Consider the following 18,246-nt stretch of genomic DNA (forward strand, 5'->3'; position numbering starts at 1 on the left):
TCAGGGTTCTTCTGATGCAGTTTATTCCAGAAAGGAAATAATGGCCGAAAGAAGAAATTCCCGGCGCCAAATCGAAGGGCGCGCCAAAGCACCCATTATTACCGTCAATTTTTGGTCGTTGCCGTCAAATTATAATCAGTTAATCACCCGTATTGTTCCAGCTGGGATTGTTGTTCCTATCAATTTTTGCCTTTTGCTGTATAATCTCCCGCGCATTATCAGTCGTGAACTATAATTGCCCATTGATTAGCATATATTATCCAAATTCTTATTTAGTGAACTATTTTCCCAGCAAAACAAAGGAACTTTTTCACACCAAAAATCATAAAAGTCTCTTTTTGCTTGGAAAAAGTTTTTCTTGAATATTAAGAATAAAAAATTATAAACAGATTTTCTGTTACAAATTAATTTTAAAATTAATTATTTACTTTTAATTTCTTTATCAATTTTTATTGGAATTTTTTAATTTCTTGCAAGATTTTAATTAACATTCTTTTCTTAGCCAAAAAAATTGAAAATCTCACTAGCCCGCCGGCCTTTTCAGTATTAAATGGCGAAACTGTATTTCAATTAATAAAAAATTAAAGACATTTTATCAGTTACCAACCCTTTAGCCCAACGAGTAGCCTTTTCCGTTGCCCTCTTTTTTCATAATGAAAAACCATTGGAATTAAAATAGGATGGTATGAGAAAAAATAATTTATCTACGACATGCCTCCCAATAGAAATTTATAGTTTGGGATAAAAAATACTTATTTGTAAATTTATTGACCTCCTTTCATTTTTATTTAATACGGATAAAAATATTATATTAAAGATCTTAAAATAATTGAATTTTGTTATTTAAAATTATGTCTTCATAAACCAATTGTTTATCCCCATCTCCCTCCAATTAAAAAAGAATTTTAAATAATTAAGTATAAGAATATTTAAATAAATGTTTTAAAAAATTGTATATTAAAATTAAAATAATATAAATTATGTTAATTAATGTGTCCCTTGTTATATTAAATTTGTCATTCACTAAATTTTCAATATATGTGTTTGAAATGTCATTTTAACTAACACATATTTAAATAAAAATAGAATTTTAAAAATAGAAAGACACCCGTTTTAGACAGCCTTTGATTTTGAGAAAGGCTTACATAAGTTTAAATATAAAATAGAAAGAATAAGAAAAAATAACCAAAAAAACTGCCAAAATAAAAAAATTACAAATAAAAACCCACAACAATATTACTATAAGTTTTATAATATGGGTTTTGACAACAATTTTTATGAACAGACCCATGTGTGTAATTTTTTTTATTTTAACAGTTTTTTTTTTTGTGATTTTCTCTAAAGAATAGCTTAAAAAATCTTTTTTTTTTTTTGGGGGTTCAACAGAGGAGTGCAGTTTCTATCGCGTGACTTGATGGTGACACTATATTGCTCTCAGCCTCAGCCTCTCACCATGAAGCCAAAATTTCGGAAAGGCCTAGAAAAAGTCTTTTTATATATACACAAACGGAATTCAACAGACAGAAAGAAGGGGCTCTGGCATGATCCCATTAACGATGTAAAACATAACGACACGATATTTAAGTCAGCAATCAGTCTAAGAATATGACGGATTGATGCTTCCTTTGCTTTCTCCCATGACACCAAGAAATCGAAGTTTTGATCTAGAAAGTTCCAACATGAAGAAAATACAGAATATAAGCAATGTGCTCTTCTTTTCCCCTTTTTCTTTTCATGTTTTTTGAACATTGACTGTGTAACCAACTGCTGAAATAACCTGGGATCAGGGACTTGTATTGATGGGGACTAGGAGATTTAGACCTTATGACAGGAGTTTCTGATATTAATATGAGCTGCAATGAGGGATCCAATATTGCCCTCCAAAACAGAATTTAGGTCTGGCACCTCAATGCCAGTCTTTACATCATGCACTAGCTTGTACGGATAAGAGACATATCTGCGAGCTTCTTCTTGCCATAGATTCACAATGGCATCTTTCCTAATACCACTTATCCCGGAAACTCCTTGTTCCCTTGCTATCACTTCAAGTTTAGATTTCAGTCTGTTAAGCGCCTTCATCTTACTAGCAAAGAGGGTTCTCTCACCTGCCCAACATGCTAAGCTTCAACATCTAGGGAAGTTCATATCAAATTTCAAAATCCAAATGGAGGTTCTGATTTAAACTACTAGAGCATTAAATTCTGACACAAGATTCTGGACAGGAAGTGAATAACACTAAACGTGAAACTAAACATGTATGTAAGTGAGTACCTGCGGACTCCGCACTTATCCCAGTAGGTTGATGCTGAATGCAAACTCTTGACCTAGTATGGCTCTTCTGTTCTCCAACACTTGAAGGCGATGAGATAATCAAATCCTCATGATCAATTTCCAGGTCAGATGAATTCTCAAGGAGCATCGGAACAACATCCACAACTGCTGAGCTGGCCTACAAAATTTAATTTTGCTAAGAAAGATGATATCAAATCCTCATGATCAATTTCCAAGTCAGATGACTTTTCAAGGAACACGGGAACCACATGCTTAACTGCTGGGCTGCCCTGCAAAATTTAATTTTTGCGAACAAAAATGGCCCTAAAATTTCATTATTTACTGCAAAAGGGTAAAGAGTAATATGGCAATAAAGCAGCCGAACCTCATTCTGTATGCAGATCAATCAAGATTACATAAATGACAGCTTTAAGATGTAAACAGAATCTTCCATTCAAATGTTATCAAATCCGTCAGTCAGTCGGTATTTTTAAGTATTGATTAATGATCAAATCCCATTTCAATTCCAAAACATTCTTTATTTTCATCAATTTTTTAACCTGATTATGATAATCCTGACAAAATGAAAAGTTCCTTAAAAACATCTTAGAGTGAAATCAGCAAATTTGGTCCATATCCACTTAAAGAAGCACAAAGGTTCATGCAAGGACAAATTTGAACAAATGCAAACTTTTCTTAGGTGCATGAATGGAAGTGAATTTTAAGATATAGTCCATGGCATAGGAAAGTCACCTCCAGCAGAGAAGATTCATCCAAAGAACTCCTTATCATGTGGTGAGCTCCTTTTTCTCCTGAAAGATAACCATAAGCATACTCAAATTCAAATTCTACAGTTGCTGAGGCAATGCCACCATTCTTGAACAGGCATCTATCAACTATTCTTCCTTCATCACCCTGCTTTTGGCCCACTTAAGATACATACTTAGAAGCTGTTCTGCCCAAAGCTGTATTTACGCAAAAGTGGGTCAAAGAATGCCAGAAGTACATGTAAATAAATAGCCAGAGCGCAGATAATATTGGATCACAGTTTGGACTGTCAACAACCCAGCTTTACAATAGCTCATTTTGAACATTCAGTTTTATTGGGAAGAACAATACAAAAATCCACACATTCAATGAATTTTCAGGCTTATAGAATATCTGTCAACAATTTGCCTCACATATGTGAGAGTATGCTTTGAAAAATATAAAGCCTGATTAAATTGGCATATTGAATTAAACTGCTGTAGAAAGGACTAAAGAAGCATTTGGTGTTTATGGATACAGCAATATGGAAAATTAAGCATTTAGGTTCTAACAAGAATACGAGGGGTGATGTTAACTTTAGTTCCAACTGTGTACTCCTTGAAACAAGATCAAACTAAGCATGGAGGTTCATTACCATAAAGAAGTGCCAAGAGCAAACATATGATTATCAAACCTTATGACGGACGCCAGTCCCAGCTTTAATGATCAAACAAGCTCCCTCCAGATCAAATGGGCCCTTAAGAAGCTTAGACGTCTCATATCGATCCAGAATCTTGCTTACATCCAAAGATGCCTCATATGCTTGCTTATAAAACCCATAATCAATAGCATTCATCTCAGCCAACTGAGTAATCAGCTTTGCTTCCTCCACCTGCAGAATACCAAAACATAGAACACTGAATCATTTATTTTTTGCAAAACGAAAATAAAAAAGAAAAAAAGCGTGTAAGAATATAAACTAGAATGAGATTAGCTACATGCTTTTACTGGTTACAGCAAACATTATGTCTTTTGGGATGCTGAAGCTGTGAGGGCAGTCATGTTATAACTTCATCAGGAAGCAAAATACTAGCTAGCCTTCTCTAGGATATCAGAATTCCTAATCCAAGCATTCACCACATTGTGGTTTCAGGGGATTGGTCGAATGAAGATTGGAGAACTCTACTACAAAAGGAAGTTTATAGTGGCTACGACTATGAATGAATGCTGAATAATAAAAGATGTCATTCATAACATTAGTCATATCACTAAGCTTCATAGAATAGCATTCCAACTATTATGGCTCATTAATTTATTTATCCATGTTTCATTCTTAAATTCATTGCTATATCGCAATTATCATTAATCAATTTACAAGATTCCAAAAAATCAGAAATTCATAAGCCAACAAATCATCAGCAACCAATTGTTTCAAATAGGGAGGGGGAAAAAAAGAATCACAACCAAACTTCTGATGAAATTGATGTGAAAAGAGGATAACCTTATATTTTAAGTCCTTAAGAGCATCAACTACTTTGGCACTCTTTGCTAACTTGAGCAGAATGTCATTGGACTTATTAAGATCATCCCATAGATTATAGTTACGTATCATTTCTTCTTGCTCAATCCATCTTGCTTCTTCCATTTCCAAGGCTGTAGGTGCAAACATCTCAGCACGAAGAACTGCATCTTCAATTTTCCTTCTTAGAGAAAATAAACCTGATTGTATTTATTTCAGTAGGTTGTCAGAAACAATGGACACCAAAGAAGTAAGCATCAGACAAATAGTAAATGTTGCTAGCCTAATAGAACTCCTTATTTAAAATTGGTTCAATGGCTTAGCATTGGCCAGCCAAATTAGCAGAATAGGTGTCAATAACATAAAATTGAGGGCCAACTCAGGAAGTTATGTCTAGAAAAAAGGGAGATAAAGAAATTAGCAACTGACAATCTACAAGTTTGATGAAGGCCACCGCTGTTGCACACGGCATCACTTTTCCAAAGGGAAAATATATGCATGATTCCCCACATATTGTATGTGCAACTAGCATGACCTAAAGGGTTTATATTAATTTGTAATTCAGCTCAAGTAGCTTTTCCATCTGATTAGTACCTTTTCTCAAATTCCACCAAGCCATTGAATTATCATGCCTTAAGTTTCTAGGCCATCAAATCAAATGTCACTGCTACTAGTTACTCCCTCCATCCCAAAATGTAAGTTATATTCAAGACCATTTGAGATATTCAAAATGCAAGTCATTTTATAGAATGCGGTGAGCATTAAATGTCTTTTTCCCTCAAATTTACCCTTATTTATGAGAGAAATCAAGAGAGACATCATTTATATGAGGTTACTATTTAATAAGGGTACTTTTGGAAAGTTAAATGTAATTTTTGAGAAGTTTAATATATTTAACTAACAACAACAAACTTTATTGGTAAGCGTAAAATGGTTAAAAATGATTTCTAATTTGGGTTAGAGGGGGTATCTAAAAAGGTAAATGTCCATAGGCTACCATTGTCCACATTAAAACATTAATAGCAAAGTAAATATTACGCTTACAAAGCCTATTATCACATCAACCAATGTCCAAAATAACACCATCAACGCACATTCTTGCCCCAGTTATCGCGAAATAATGCTTATTTCTTCCATAATCAAACATCAAGAGAAACCGTTCCAGAAAGAAAACACACAGCCGAGCACTAGCCCTGGTTATCTACTAAAAGCTTAAACAGAAGATGCCTCCTTCCGTTTCTATCCTCAGTTAGTCAATCACACATTATTTAATTAGAGGAACTGAGTCCATTGACAAACATTTCAGTATAATCCAGACATGAACCACAGAAATCTGAAATCATTTATAGTTCCTGTACGCTATTGCGTGCAAAGAAAGCAATATGGAACAGACCCACTTGTTCGTAGACTTTTTTCCTGTCAACCATGGAATGACAAGCTCTAATTCCCAGCTGAGTACGTGGCTTTTTCTTCCTCAGAGCATCCTGCAATTTGGCACCGAAGGAAGCCGAAGAATCATAAGAGCTTCTTACACAAGCACGATCAGAGGCGATGGTCGCCATTGCTACGTTTGGACGCTACAGCTATTTCCCCAACTGCTCTCCTCCTCCTTCCGTGCACCCTCTAACCTTGAGATTCTTATCTTCAAATTCATTTCAGAAAGACGTTCGCTGCCAATGACGACAAGTGGACTACAATATAACCACAACGGGGGAGTGGATAGTGAATTGCGCTCGTTAGTTGCCGCCAACTGCTTCTAAATAAAAAAGAATTGAGAAATGAGGGGCAAGGTTGGGCGAGTATAATGCCACCCGGGAAAATGAAAATTGAAGAATAAGTTATAATTTCTTTTTCGTTCATAACTTGTGAACATTATATTTAGTTTGCTGGTGGAAAAAAAAAAAGAACAGTATATTTAATTTATTTTAAATTCGAATACATTAATATATGTGAACAAATACATACACACAAATATATAATAATATTCGCATACGCAACGCAAGCTTCATTTCAATGTATATCATTCTTTCTTCTCTTTATAAGACTTTTTCAGAAGATTATGATATTTTTATTTATGAAATGTTTCACAGTCAATCAATATATTTTTGAAAAAATATCCTAAAAGGGTTTTTCTAAGAAAAAGAATAAGAGAGAAAAACACTTAAAAATGATTATTTTGAAAAGATGAAGTACTTAATATGTAAAATTTTCTCGACTTTCTTAATCCATCCTTATTTATTTTATAAATTCATGTGCCGATTTTTTTTTGATAAAAAAAAATTCAACTGCCCCTTAATTCATCGATTTAGTTAAGAAAATTAATGCTTGAAAAAATTCGTATACGGCTTTATATATACAATCAAGGTAACTTCTTTTAAAAAAATTTAAAAAAAAACTCGTAAAAAAGACAGGAAAAACTGGTGTTTTTACTTGCCGCTTGTCTGTGGGCGAAAAATTTCCGGTTATCATCATCATTATACTAAGATCGACGACGCCAAAAAAGCAGGGGAAATGATTAAGATTGACAATTTAAAAACGAGATTAACAGAACAGGTCTCCATTCGATGCTTATCAAGCTCATCACCTGATGAGCACCCAATGCTCATCACCTGATAAGCAATCTGAACCGTTCAAATTTAATATTATTAAATAATTATTTTAAAAAATAATAGTTAAGAGATTATTTTTATTTTTTATCTTATACCTATTAAAATAATTATTTTTTAAAAATAAAAATAAATTCGGACCGTCTAGATCTGATGAGCATTGGATGCTCATCAAAACTGATGAGCACCCAATGTAAATCCTAACAGAAGATCTTCCACATTGGCGAATGAAATACATTAAGGGGGTATTTGGATAGAAGCCAAACTATGGTTTCAGAAGTGCTTTTACGGATTACGAAGTAAATATGTGGAGGAGGTTACCTCGTTTTGCGGAAAAGTGATTCTGAAACCGTGATTTTGGTTTTGCCAAACACCCCCTAAGGATAACAAGATCTTTTTTCCATTTCTCCAACCACACAGGTCTCTTTCTCTATACATCTCAAGTAGATTTGCAACGTTTCTGGCAAAATCAGCGATAAATCCAGTTACAAGCCCAAAACTACAACAACCGCCGGCGGGGCTACCTTGTCATATTACCCGCATGGTCAAATTTCGAGTTGCACTAGAACTCTCTCTTTAGGGGTATGAACCCATTGGGCAAAAAAAATATACATGGGTGGCGATAGATATGGTCTAATTCTGCATCACAAGAAATCATGTTAATCATCACTCGGCAAGTCACCATCCTCATAAGGACTCTGCAAACTGAAAGGCCCCCATGTCAAGTTCTTGTCTCATGACACAGTTCATAAACCACTCACTACTGAAAGTTCGGATCCCCTTCTTTGCAGCTACCATTGCTTCTTCCATATCTTCTTCACATGTCACAAAAATGGTTGAGGATGTTTCATTTACTTTCTTCAACCCACGAATAACCTGATATACCAAAACAGCGGAATTTGTGACAAATTGAATATATTTATCTATAAGCAAGCAAAACTTAAGTGAGCAGGAAGCAGATGCAAGACAACTCTCAAGTTTTTCCCTGCTGTATGTAAAGAAAATAGCTCCTAATAAATAGGAAAAGATAAAGGGCTTATGCTTGGCATTAAGGAAGCTTTATATGATTAAAAATTTCAATTGGCAATGGAATTTGAAGGTACCACTTCCCAAAGGGCTCATCGAGTGATTAGTTGTGAATTCCAAAAAACTCATCACCACTTTAGGTAACCTAAAAGATAATGTAATGAAACCACAAGATATTTTGAGTTCAGGTTTGTGGATTTAAAAGACATCTTTGAGAAAGCTACCTCATTTTTCAAGCACGACCCGGCTTGATCCAAATTAGTCGGAGTCTAACTCCAGATATGGGTGGTTTGCTAAGAAAAAGAAAGATAAGACTGGAGAAATCTCTCTCTCAAGGAATTCAGCTTTTCCAATATTCAGTTCACTTTGAAATTCTAACCTTGATATAGTTAAAACGAGAATCTTAAATTAGAACTAATAGCAAAACAGCTTAACCTTTTGAGAATAGAAATCTTCAGAGCACTATTCTTAATAGAATTGAATTTTGGAACTTTTGAGTATTGGAGAACGGGAAAAGAATGAAGTAAACCATCCTTAAGAGGTCAAACACTGTTTTTATGATTGGGTGTGATATGTCAAACAGTGTGTGTGTGTGTGTGAGAGAGAGAGAGAGAGAGAGGTCAAACAACATGTTTTCATGTGCGTGCGCGCATATGCCTGCGTGTGTCGCACCATGTCAGAATTGGTATTCAAATGTTTCATATGGTTAGTTCTCAGTACAGTACACGCTTATAAGGTGCAATATTCTACTAAGCCAAGAGGGGGGGGGGGTTTCCAAACACATACTCTATAGTTTTCTTAAACCATATTCAGATTTCAGTCTAATTACTATACTCACATTGCCACCAGCAGAGCTCACAATTGCAGATAGTGTTTTAGCAGGAGGTTGAACATGCTCTGCAATGCACACGTTGTACCCCTTGAATAAAGCTCGGGGGTTGGCTTTTGCACGGAAAACTGCACTTTTTAAATCAGATCTGTACTTCAATAGGTAATCCTTGTCATCTAATATGTAAGCCAACTCATCTGCATATTGATTTAAAATAACGAGTGGTTATATTGCCAAATGAATAAAAGATATTAAACTAGATAGTTGGCTTGACTTACCAATAAATTTGCCTTCACGACAGCTTTCTTTTAACCAATCTGATGAGACCACCCATGCCCTGTGTAGTAACATCCACATGAGTTGTGTATAACTTTTTTTTTTTTCAATACCTCAACCATAATCAGGTAGGAGAGGGAGAAAAGATATTAAGAAAGATGATTATGGTATTTTAGGAAACAAATTAACTAACTTACATAACTTCCTTAATTTCATCAAATTAGTTAAATAGGTTTTACATTAAGGACTGGAAGAGTATGATACTATCATATGCACAACACTAATCACATCAAACGTGAAACAAAACAGGAGCCAGTGCTTAGTAAATTAATAAAATAAGAAAGAGAACTACCATGTGATGACAAAACTACAAACATTAATCAATTTATTTCATTTTTTTTTATTAGGTTTGTATTTTCGACGTGCATCGTCCAGTAACTAGTTTAGTTTTGCCACTCATTGTTCACCATAGATATCTTAAGATAGTGTGCATTTAAGTGCATCAGGCACGGCTTCATTTCCCATGAAGTGATCTTGCAAGAAGTGCTCTCTGTATTATCTGCTGTCGGTTGACATGATCTACTGGAAACTTTACTTAATTAAAAGAAATAAGCCGAAAAGAAGCAAATTAAAAAAAAACAATCTCAAGACAATAATGAATTTAATAGTTGAAAAAAGGAATTAATACAAAATTTGGTTCCTCAAGTTTGCCTTCATTTTAGTTTTGGTTTTGGTTCCTCAAGTTTCAAACCATTGGTTTTGATCCCTCAAGTTTCTTTTTATTTGTAACATTGATCCCTATAATCTAATAAAAACTTGGACTATTTTGCCTCTTGAGCGACCAAAATTTATGGTTTAAAACTTAAGGGGCCAAAACAAATATGAGGGCAAACTTGAGAGACTAAAGTTTATATTAATCCTAGGAAAAAAAGAACATTTTAATCTGCAAATAAGTGCACTGTTAAAATTTTAAGATCTTGGCAAATTGTGAACACTTTTCAGGAATATCAGCAATTAAATTAAAATAAGATGAAAAATAACTATGCAGAAGTTAGATAAGATTATTTAGGTGGTATATAAGGAAAACATGCGTATGACCGAAAAACATGCAAGATTCAAAACACTCATACTCAAAGGTGATCAAAGATGACGAAACAAATTAATCCGCTTCATTCAAGAAACAAGAGATATGCGTAGCATCAACATATCAAAATTAAACCAGAAAAACAAAGACTCCGATAATCTCAAAAGCTCTAGCCGCAAATGAAAACTATTTAAACAATATATTTCATCCACAAATACTTTCTCTATGAAGCTAGGCAAATGGACGTTTAGAACTAACCCTGAGCAGAGGGCAGTGCAGAAATTCAAAGTTTTCCTCACTTTGCCTGTGACAATATGTGTGGTCATGCTTCCTTCAGAGGTAACAGTGCCACCAAGGGCTTCAATTACCTATTTATAAGAAGAATATCGTCAAGGCTTCATACATGACACAATCTCCAGGAATTTATCACATTACTAGAGAAAAATAATTTTCAAAAAATTCAGTTTGACACAATTTGATTTCTAAAAACTTTGTTCCTCCCAACTATGGTGAATCAGTCCTCACAAGGAAGACGATTGATTTGTTCAGAAGAAGCAAAGCGTATTCCGACATAAAGGACAATTAAAGCAACATGCCAGTACCCAGTACTGCCAATCCCGTACATGAGAATTTCTCTGGTAATGCAACTATCAAACATACCTTTGTAAGGTGCATTTTCTTAGCATCATCAGCAATATTCATCAGCATGATTCTAAAGCATTGTTTAGTTGATAGCTGTTCATTGTTGACTTGAGCTTCTAAATCTAAATAATCCCCTTTGAGTTTCTCAGAATTCTTTTCTTGGACAATCAAAGAGTCACCATATGGGAGCTCTGCTGAACTTTTTCCGCTCAAAACACCCCATGAGCATCCCACAAAACAAGAATTAGTCCTATCAACCTCTGACACGAAACCCCAGCTAGACTCAGATCTATCATCAACTAAATGGCAACCTTTCACTCTTTTTGACTTTAAGGATGACAAAGAGGCTTCCCAGGTCCTCTTTGCACCTTTTGTGGAATTAGAACAATCCTTCATTTCAGCATCAACTTCATCGTTTGCAAGTCCTGCAACAGCGGGTGGTGTTTCACCATCTGCACCAGCAAATAATTGCAACCATCAAATCTTGTTTATAGAGCAAAAGATTATAGAATATACAATAAATAGACCTAAGCAAAGAGACTACAGTTGCTCCCTCCAATTTTAAAAAACTATTAGACTCCAGAAAATATCCCCAAATAGGAGAGGGAGACGCCCAGACAGACAGATTAAAAGATATACCAGGAGAAAACGCACCGCTCAATTCATCAGATTCTTTTGAAAATCCATCATTCACCAAAGCCTTGGGATGACTAGTTTCCATATTATCTGTTCTATCAGTAGAGTTGTTTGAAAGATTCAAATCAATGTGTAACTGTCCTGTAAATTTAAGCTGGTCGTTCTTGTCATTTCCAAATGTCAAGTAATTCTGACGTTGTTGTGAGGGAAGACACTTCATAGAGTTAGTAGCGTCAGCTGAAAATCCCATCCTTAGATGGAAAATCATGAGTGTAGAACCACCAGGAAAGCATAATGCTTTACGAATATCAGCTTTTATAGGTAACTTGCGAGCTCTACCTTTGGTGTCCACCTCTGCTATTGATATAAAACCCTGCAATTCCAAAGTTAAAACTTAAAAAAAATACAGTAGCATCAGAACTGAAGAAACAACTTTCACATGAATTAACAAAATTTATGGCTCTATGCTTAGCAAATTGCATGGGACAACGTTGAGTATTCATCTTACCATGAAATTTGCCCTTTCTAGTTAAATGTTATACTAAATTCACTCATTTAAAAAAACGCTTGTGTATCAATCCAGCACTGGAAGCATTTAAAGAAAGACTCAAAAATGAAAAAAGATTCTGTTAAAGTAAGCAACAAGATATGACTATAAGATGCTTCATACTCCTATCCTGGGATGTTTTATTTATAATTTACATCTTTAACCCTTAACAGGAAGGCTCAAAAATGAAACAACAATCTATAAATGTAAACAACCAGATATGACTATTAAGATGGTCCCCAATCCTGACATGTTTTAATTATGTTTTACCTGTTTAACCCAAAACCCTTCAGATTCTTTGTCTCCCCAGCAGAAAATTGAACGAATGCCAACATCTTGAAATCTCTTCCGTAGCTCTACAAACAACATATGACCAAGACCCTGTAAAATATTAACTTAGAAAGCTTGCTTGAGCCAATAAGTTAGTGAAATTTACTGTGCCAGCATAAATGGAACCTAAACAAGGAGCAGAGGTCGTGTGTTAGAGAATTAACAAAGTGCTTAAACTATTATATAAGCTGCACCATCTTTATACTTGAACAGTTTGAAATTCAGATAGACTTCTGATTACCAGATCCTTCAGAAACAAGATTAGCACGCAATTTGAATTTCATGCGTTATGTACCTCACTTCCCAGAGATTTCACTGTGGCAGTGCTGGTTATTAAAATGGTTCTCCTAAAGGCATCGCCTCTTCGTTATAAGATACAAGAACAAGAAAATTACTATTGGAAGCTTTCAAGCAAATCTTGGAACCAACCAAAAACAACAACAACAACAACAAAATAGTTTTATTTCTTCACATTAGTCATTACAACTTCATCTCTTGGACCCTAGTCATCATGACATCATGATATTTTGAAAAGATAAAATTAAATTAAGAAAATGTAAATAAGGAGAAGAACAGACCTTGCGTTGATAGATTGCACTGACCGCTGCAAGTGGGATCTCTGCATACTCTGTATCTGCAGGGACTATTTGATATGTGATAGCAGCTATAACCTATATGGGGACGAAACGGATTAAATAAAGAAATAAGTGTTTCTATAATCCCACTGATACATTCAACTGCATGATTATAAAATGGAAAGAAACGAATTTTTAAATTAATTATAAATTGGTAAATCCTGGTGATCTTTAAGATGAAAAGGAAAGGATCAGCATGAGATCAGCAAGGTCAATAGTTAATGAACTAGCACTAGTGGGATTAACCATGCACTCAGGTTCACCTGGCAAACATACCTTTCCAGAATTTCCAACAGAACCAGATTTCAGAAGCAGCGTACGATATTTTCTGCAGGCATAAACAATCAATGAATGAAAGTTTCTTGCACCATTCAACTTACTCGCGACATGTATATAATCTTAAGGCACACGGGTAACAATTTTTCCCCAAAAAGAGACTGTAAATTACGATCAGCGTGATTAATGAACTAGCACTGCAGAACAACTATAAGCACGCAAGGGAAGAGAGTGAAATGAGAAGAACGTAATACCCATTAGTTACGCATCTCTCAAGAAATTTTGATTGTTTTCCAGTATTCGCAGCATAATTCATTCCAGGAAGTTCTGTCATATACATCTGCAATACTTCCTGCCCACTCATTGACGGAAATACTTTAACTTAAACTGATAATATACAAGAGCGAAGAGAAAAGATTCTGTAAACATGGAGACTCACACCAGATACACAGTCTCACACAGAGAGAAAAAGTTTTACCTGCAGGTAGGATTTGGTAGTGCCGTCAGCATCTTTAGGATTAACAAGGACGAATTTATGATCTACATAAACCCGGAAATTTAAAAAAATTAAAAATAAAAACATCATTGGATTGTGATAAAGACTAAACTATCAAACAGTCATCGGATAGTCATAAAGACTAAACTCTCAAACACTCGATACAATGATATGTGAATGTAACATTTCACCTCTATCTTCAAGCTTAAAATTCTCAGAATCATTTCCTTTAGTCGTAACTTCGCCTTTCACAACTGCAAAATTGGAAGATAAAAGGCCACAAACAATCTCCGTCAAAATCCCAATCAATCCCCGTTTTACGATATATGTTTCTTAGCGGGGGACAAATCACTATCGCACACCTGATACTTTAATCTTCCCCCTTCCTGGAAGAGAAATCTGGAGGCCATTTGAATCCGACTTGCAGGTGAAACTTTTGGCCTCAACGAGAATCTCGCAGTTACCTGTGAGAGAAAAAAAGTGTTGAGGTCCAGGTCAGCAATGGAGCAAAACAACGAAAAATGTTGCATTCTAGGGTTTTACCGATACGGATTGGAGACGAAGGCATTGTTTTTGGCGCCATTGTTTCTGTGTTGTGTACTACTGTTGGAATACAGAGTGGAACAAAACTTCCATGTAAGGCGGGAGCCGAGGGCGGCGTGCATGCTTATATAGAAATTCCAGGGTCATTTTCGTCAATCAGCTGGCGAGATCAAGTTTTTGGGCCAGGAGATCGTACAATGTGTCTAATCCAATCAAAACAAAGACAAAAGGAAATAAGGCCCAAAAGTGAAAAAACAGAAAACAAACAAATTCCTTTTGGGGCATCCGCGCATCTGATTTTTGTATTTTTTTTTGGGGTAAAAGTGCGTCTGATGACTTTGTCGTTTGTCAAATGAGTGGAAGGCTTAATCTCTATGCATAAAATAAACAAATTTAAAAATTTTAGTTAAGAAATATGATTTTGGTGAGTTTTGTTTAGTAAAGCAGATAAATAATAATTTTGAGATGATTTTTATCTTAAATATTTTTATCAAAATGCTTTTTTGTGCCGGCTTATCAAAATGCTTTTTACCTTTAATACTTTGGAAGAGATTTACACATATTGCCGGTTGAGAACGCTCCCCTTCCATGAGTAGTCTTGTATTTAAATTTTGATAGTATAATATTTTGCAATTTGAGCATGTAGATAGGTTGAGACTCAGATCAGTAGTAATTTTTCGTTCCGGTATCTTTTTTCGTGCTGGTGTCTTCCTATTGTTCAGTTCAGTAGTACTTTTTCGTTCCGGTATCTTCCTATTATTCAGTCTGATCTCAGCCTTAACCTATCTATCCGATTCTTAATATAAAAATTTGTTTGTCTTTTATTTTAATCTAAATATAAAACACAATTTCACTTTATCTCTCATATCTATCTATTTTTTTTTCAAAATATTCTTTGTAATGACGAAAGTTTTAACCAATATACTTGATTAACAAAAATATTTTAAGAAAGACAACACCTATTTATTATTAATAAACAGCTTAACTAATATTTTTAATCTACTCAAATTAATCAATTAGCTCTTATATTAAAGATCGAAAGTAGTACTATCAAAATTTAAACACATGACTACTGATCTGAGTCTCAACCCATCTACATGCTCAAATTGCAAAATATTATACTATCAAAATTTAAATCCATGACTGTGCGTGCATGAGAGCGTCTTGCATGACCTTTCCCCCTAATGTATAAGTGCACATGTAGAGAAGATCCATTGATCATATTTTTCCTCCTCTCCCCTTTTTAGAGGTCAAAAGCCCAAGTCAATTTATGAAGCCAGGAACCCTAGTGTGGGACAGCATAACCCAATTCATATGATACAACAATAGAGACAGCACACCGACCCCCCCTCCCAAAATAGCAAAATCTGCATCTGAATAATTAACGATATAACTGGAATAAATTTTTATAATTTTTATGCTGTATATATATATTGCATAGTACGTTGGCAAAAAAAATTATATATTGCATAGTACTTATATAGATGCAAGTCAACTCCATGAGGCCACATGCCATCCCACAAGAGAAAGCTGAAATCAAGTGACATAATGGATTTCTTTCTCTCTCTCTCTCTCTCTTTTTTTTTTTTAACACTTCTATAGCACATGTTGCGGGTCTTGCGATACAAATTTGTCTGCTAAACTTTTCTTTTTTATGTTTGACTTGACTGTTTACCAAAGGAGACTTTGGAAACAATGCAGGATGCGGACATATGAAAAGTCAGAACATTGCCTATACAGGAGTTACAGGAAGGTAAAAAGCTACAGCAAATATGGTGAGTACTAAGTAGCTTCAACGACCGCCAGCCCGATTCTCAGCATGCTCATGGGATCAGGCGTTCAGTCCGGTTATTGGATTGCACAGATACCTGCATCTTAGGCTGCTTATGCAGTTGGTGGCTTTGCTCCACGCTCCGTTTTCACGAGAGTGTTTGGACCAGTTTCAGCTGAAAATTGGAAGTTCGTCAATATATAAACCACAATATGAATTAGACAAATCACAGATGTAAGGAAAAATTCAAGTATCTCAAACTGCTTCATCGTAATAACTGGTGAATTAAAAATTTTAATCTGAGTCTCCCATAGTACCCCCAGTGCAGAAATTTTCAATAGTCAAGTTAGGCATTAAATTAGCAACTTCGCATTCTTACCTTCAGCCTTAGAAAATAGAATGAATTCCTCAAGCTGGGCTTCCATCACAGAAAGATCTTCATCAGCGTCAAGATCAAATGTATCAGGCAGCAAATCAAGCACATCACTGCTATCAAATTCGACCTCAGCATTGTTATAATATCCTTCCCCATCCTGTTGCTGGCTAAGCCAATAGTCATGGTACCATCTCAACGTTGTTACCAGTTGCCACCATTCTGGAGAAAAGTCCTCCACTTGGCGGAAGGCAGCAGGAATGTAGATAGGAGCATTAGGATTCAATGTTGATCTTCCTCCAGAGAGTAATTCCATCTTTTGAGTTTGACTTAGATCCTTCTTCTTGATCTGTGTCACAGGGCACGGTGACAGATCAGCAACAGTATTGGGCAGGATGAAGAGCTAAATCGAATATAATAATAAAAACAACATACACACACAGGCCCACCAAGATTACAAGAACAAAAGTATGTGCAAACAATCCCGTTGGCAAGGCAACATAAGCTTGATATTCTGAATTTACAAGATCAAAACACGGAAGTTATTCGTAGTTTCAAGCCAAAACAATTCTTGACTCCCCTGCAGTTACGACCTCAACAAAATCATTATATTTTGAAACCTTCGAGTTAGAAGCCCACCCAAGATAATAAGCGACCCGAGGAGTCAACCCTAAGTCATTATATTTTAAACTATTTAAGTGTTTCACCGCGTGATTCAAACCAGATGAACCAAAAAGAACGAAGATAAAAACAACGAATTTGACCGGGCGGTTGACAATTCCATGACTCACAAGAGTATACGACCATAGCAAATAAGATACAGTTCATCATTGTGTCCAGGGCCAAGTAATCATAAATAGAATGAGATTAGAGATCCCAAATTTCGAGCAGATCATGAGGAAACCGAATGATTGAAGACATTTCATAATTTGATCGAGCGGTTCTTGCTCGCGGAAAACTAAATCGATCTTCCTGAGTCTCGCAAAATGCAGCGTCAAAGAACCAAAATCACCACTAATCCTTGTCCCGTTATAAAACAATACTGGTTCACGTATTTTTCATCATCTTTCGTGATAAAGCCTAATTCTTGAAAACCAGTCAAACGTTGGCACCTCAATTTTTCCCTCGGTCTCATCTCCTTCCCCGCAGCCAAACAGAAATTCGAACGCAGATATTCATATAAAAACGAAAACCCTTGGGATCGCGAACAGATCGGAGAGGAGAGAGAACAAATTACCTGCAAGGAAATAAAGGCGATGACTAGTTCAGACCAAGGGGCGAAGCAAGAACGAATAGAGAATGCGAAGTAGCGAAAGCGAGGTGGGGAGGAAGATAAATAAGAAGACAGGTTAGGGTCCCGAGCCTCGGAGGCAAAGGTTCGGAAGGGGGTGGGGCCCGCGGGCTCGATGGAAACAATGCACCGTCCACTGTGCACCTTCGGACGCACCCGGGAGCAGCTAGTGGGGTCAATAGAATGGTCCGTGTGAGGCTACCCTTTCCCTTTGTTGACTCGCCTTGCTGGCTTTATAGTTTCCGTCCCATTCGTGTTTTTCGAATTATTAGTATTAATAATCAATAATTAATAATTAAATAATTTATAAGTAAAAACTCGTCCACAGGATCATTTCTGGTGGGATTG

At 35.6% G+C, this 18,246-nt stretch overlaps 3 protein-coding genes across 5 annotated transcripts; all 3 read right to left on the reverse strand.

Annotated features, from left to right (window-relative positions):
• Positions 1–1,472: 1,472 nt before the first annotated feature.
• Positions 1,473–6,277, reverse strand: LOC114724453 (peptide chain release factor PrfB3, chloroplastic-like). The gene is given in 7 exon segments (XM_028910800.1): positions 1,473–2,105; positions 2,272–2,449; positions 3,025–3,191; positions 3,194–3,236; positions 3,713–3,910; positions 4,520–4,737; positions 5,931–6,277. Coding segments are annotated over 7 exon segments (1,263 nt in total). The 5' UTR covers positions 6,100–6,277; the 3' UTR covers positions 1,473–1,815.
• Positions 6,278–7,668: 1,391 nt separating this feature from the next.
• On the reverse strand, positions 7,669–14,678 carry LOC114724467 (uncharacterized). 3 transcript variants are annotated; one of them, XM_028910824.1, is made up of 15 exons: positions 14,464–14,678; positions 14,283–14,384; positions 14,112–14,174; positions 13,903–13,964; positions 13,679–13,776; positions 13,425–13,476; positions 13,092–13,184; positions 12,454–12,564; positions 11,640–12,009; positions 11,019–11,452; positions 10,617–10,726; positions 9,277–9,335; positions 9,008–9,195; positions 8,394–8,497; positions 7,934–8,019 (listed from the first exon to the last, which is right to left on the reverse strand). In XM_028910824.1, exons 1-14 carry the CDS (start codon positions 14,501–14,503, stop codon positions 8,402–8,404), a joined length of 1,878 nt encoding a protein of 625 aa, XP_028766657.1. In that variant the 5' UTR covers positions 14,504–14,678; the 3' UTR covers positions 7,934–8,019; positions 8,394–8,401. The 3 variants fall into 3 exon arrangements, with proteins under 3 accessions (XP_028766655.1, XP_028766656.1, XP_028766657.1); XM_028910822.1 differs by lacking the exon at positions 8,394–8,497 and having other exon boundaries at positions 7,669–8,019; positions 14,464–14,673; XM_028910823.1 differs by lacking the exon at positions 8,394–8,497 and having other exon boundaries at positions 7,669–8,019; positions 11,655–12,009; positions 14,464–14,670.
• A 1,232-nt stretch (positions 14,679–15,910) lies between these two features.
• LOC114724471 (protein EARLY RESPONSIVE TO DEHYDRATION 15) lies at positions 15,911–17,909 on the reverse strand. The gene is made up of 3 exons (XM_028910826.1): positions 17,845–17,909; positions 16,614–16,956; positions 15,911–16,409 (listed from the first exon to the last, which is right to left on the reverse strand). Exons 2-3 carry the CDS (start codon positions 16,921–16,923, stop codon positions 16,348–16,350), a joined length of 372 nt encoding a protein of 123 aa, XP_028766659.1. The 5' UTR covers positions 16,924–16,956; positions 17,845–17,909; the 3' UTR covers positions 15,911–16,347.
• Positions 17,910–18,246: the final 337 nt, after the last annotated feature.

The sequence above is a fragment of the Neltuma alba genome, unplaced genomic scaffold, assembly GCF_004799145.2.
Source record: "Neltuma alba isolate B1F8T4 unplaced genomic scaffold, ASM479914v2 tig00012190_pilon, whole genome shotgun sequence".
In the NCBI taxonomy this organism is placed as follows: Eukaryota; Viridiplantae; Streptophyta; class Magnoliopsida; order Fabales; family Fabaceae; genus Neltuma; species Neltuma alba.

Bases quoted from the DNA above. Each gene is read 5' to 3' on its own strand.
- LOC114724467 (XM_028910822.1), bottom strand. From the start codon at position 14,503: ATGGCGCCAAAAACAATGCCTTCGTCTCCAATCCGTATCG. The intron at 13,965-14,111 runs GTGAAATGTTAC...GGGTTTATGTAG, and splicing joins TTTTAAGCTTGAAGATAGAG to ATCATAAATTCGTCCTTGTT. The intron at 12,010-12,453 runs GTAAAACATAAT...TTGGAATTGCAG, and splicing joins AAGGGTTTTGGGTTAAACAG to GGTTTTATATCAATAGCAGA.
- LOC114724471 (XM_028910826.1), bottom strand. From the start codon at position 16,923: ATGGAATTACTCTCTGGAGGAAGATCAACATTGAATCCTAATGCTCCT. The intron at 16,410-16,613 runs GTAAGAATGCGA...TCCAATTTTCAG, and splicing joins TCTATTTTCTAAGGCTGAAG to CTGAAACTGGTCCAAACACT.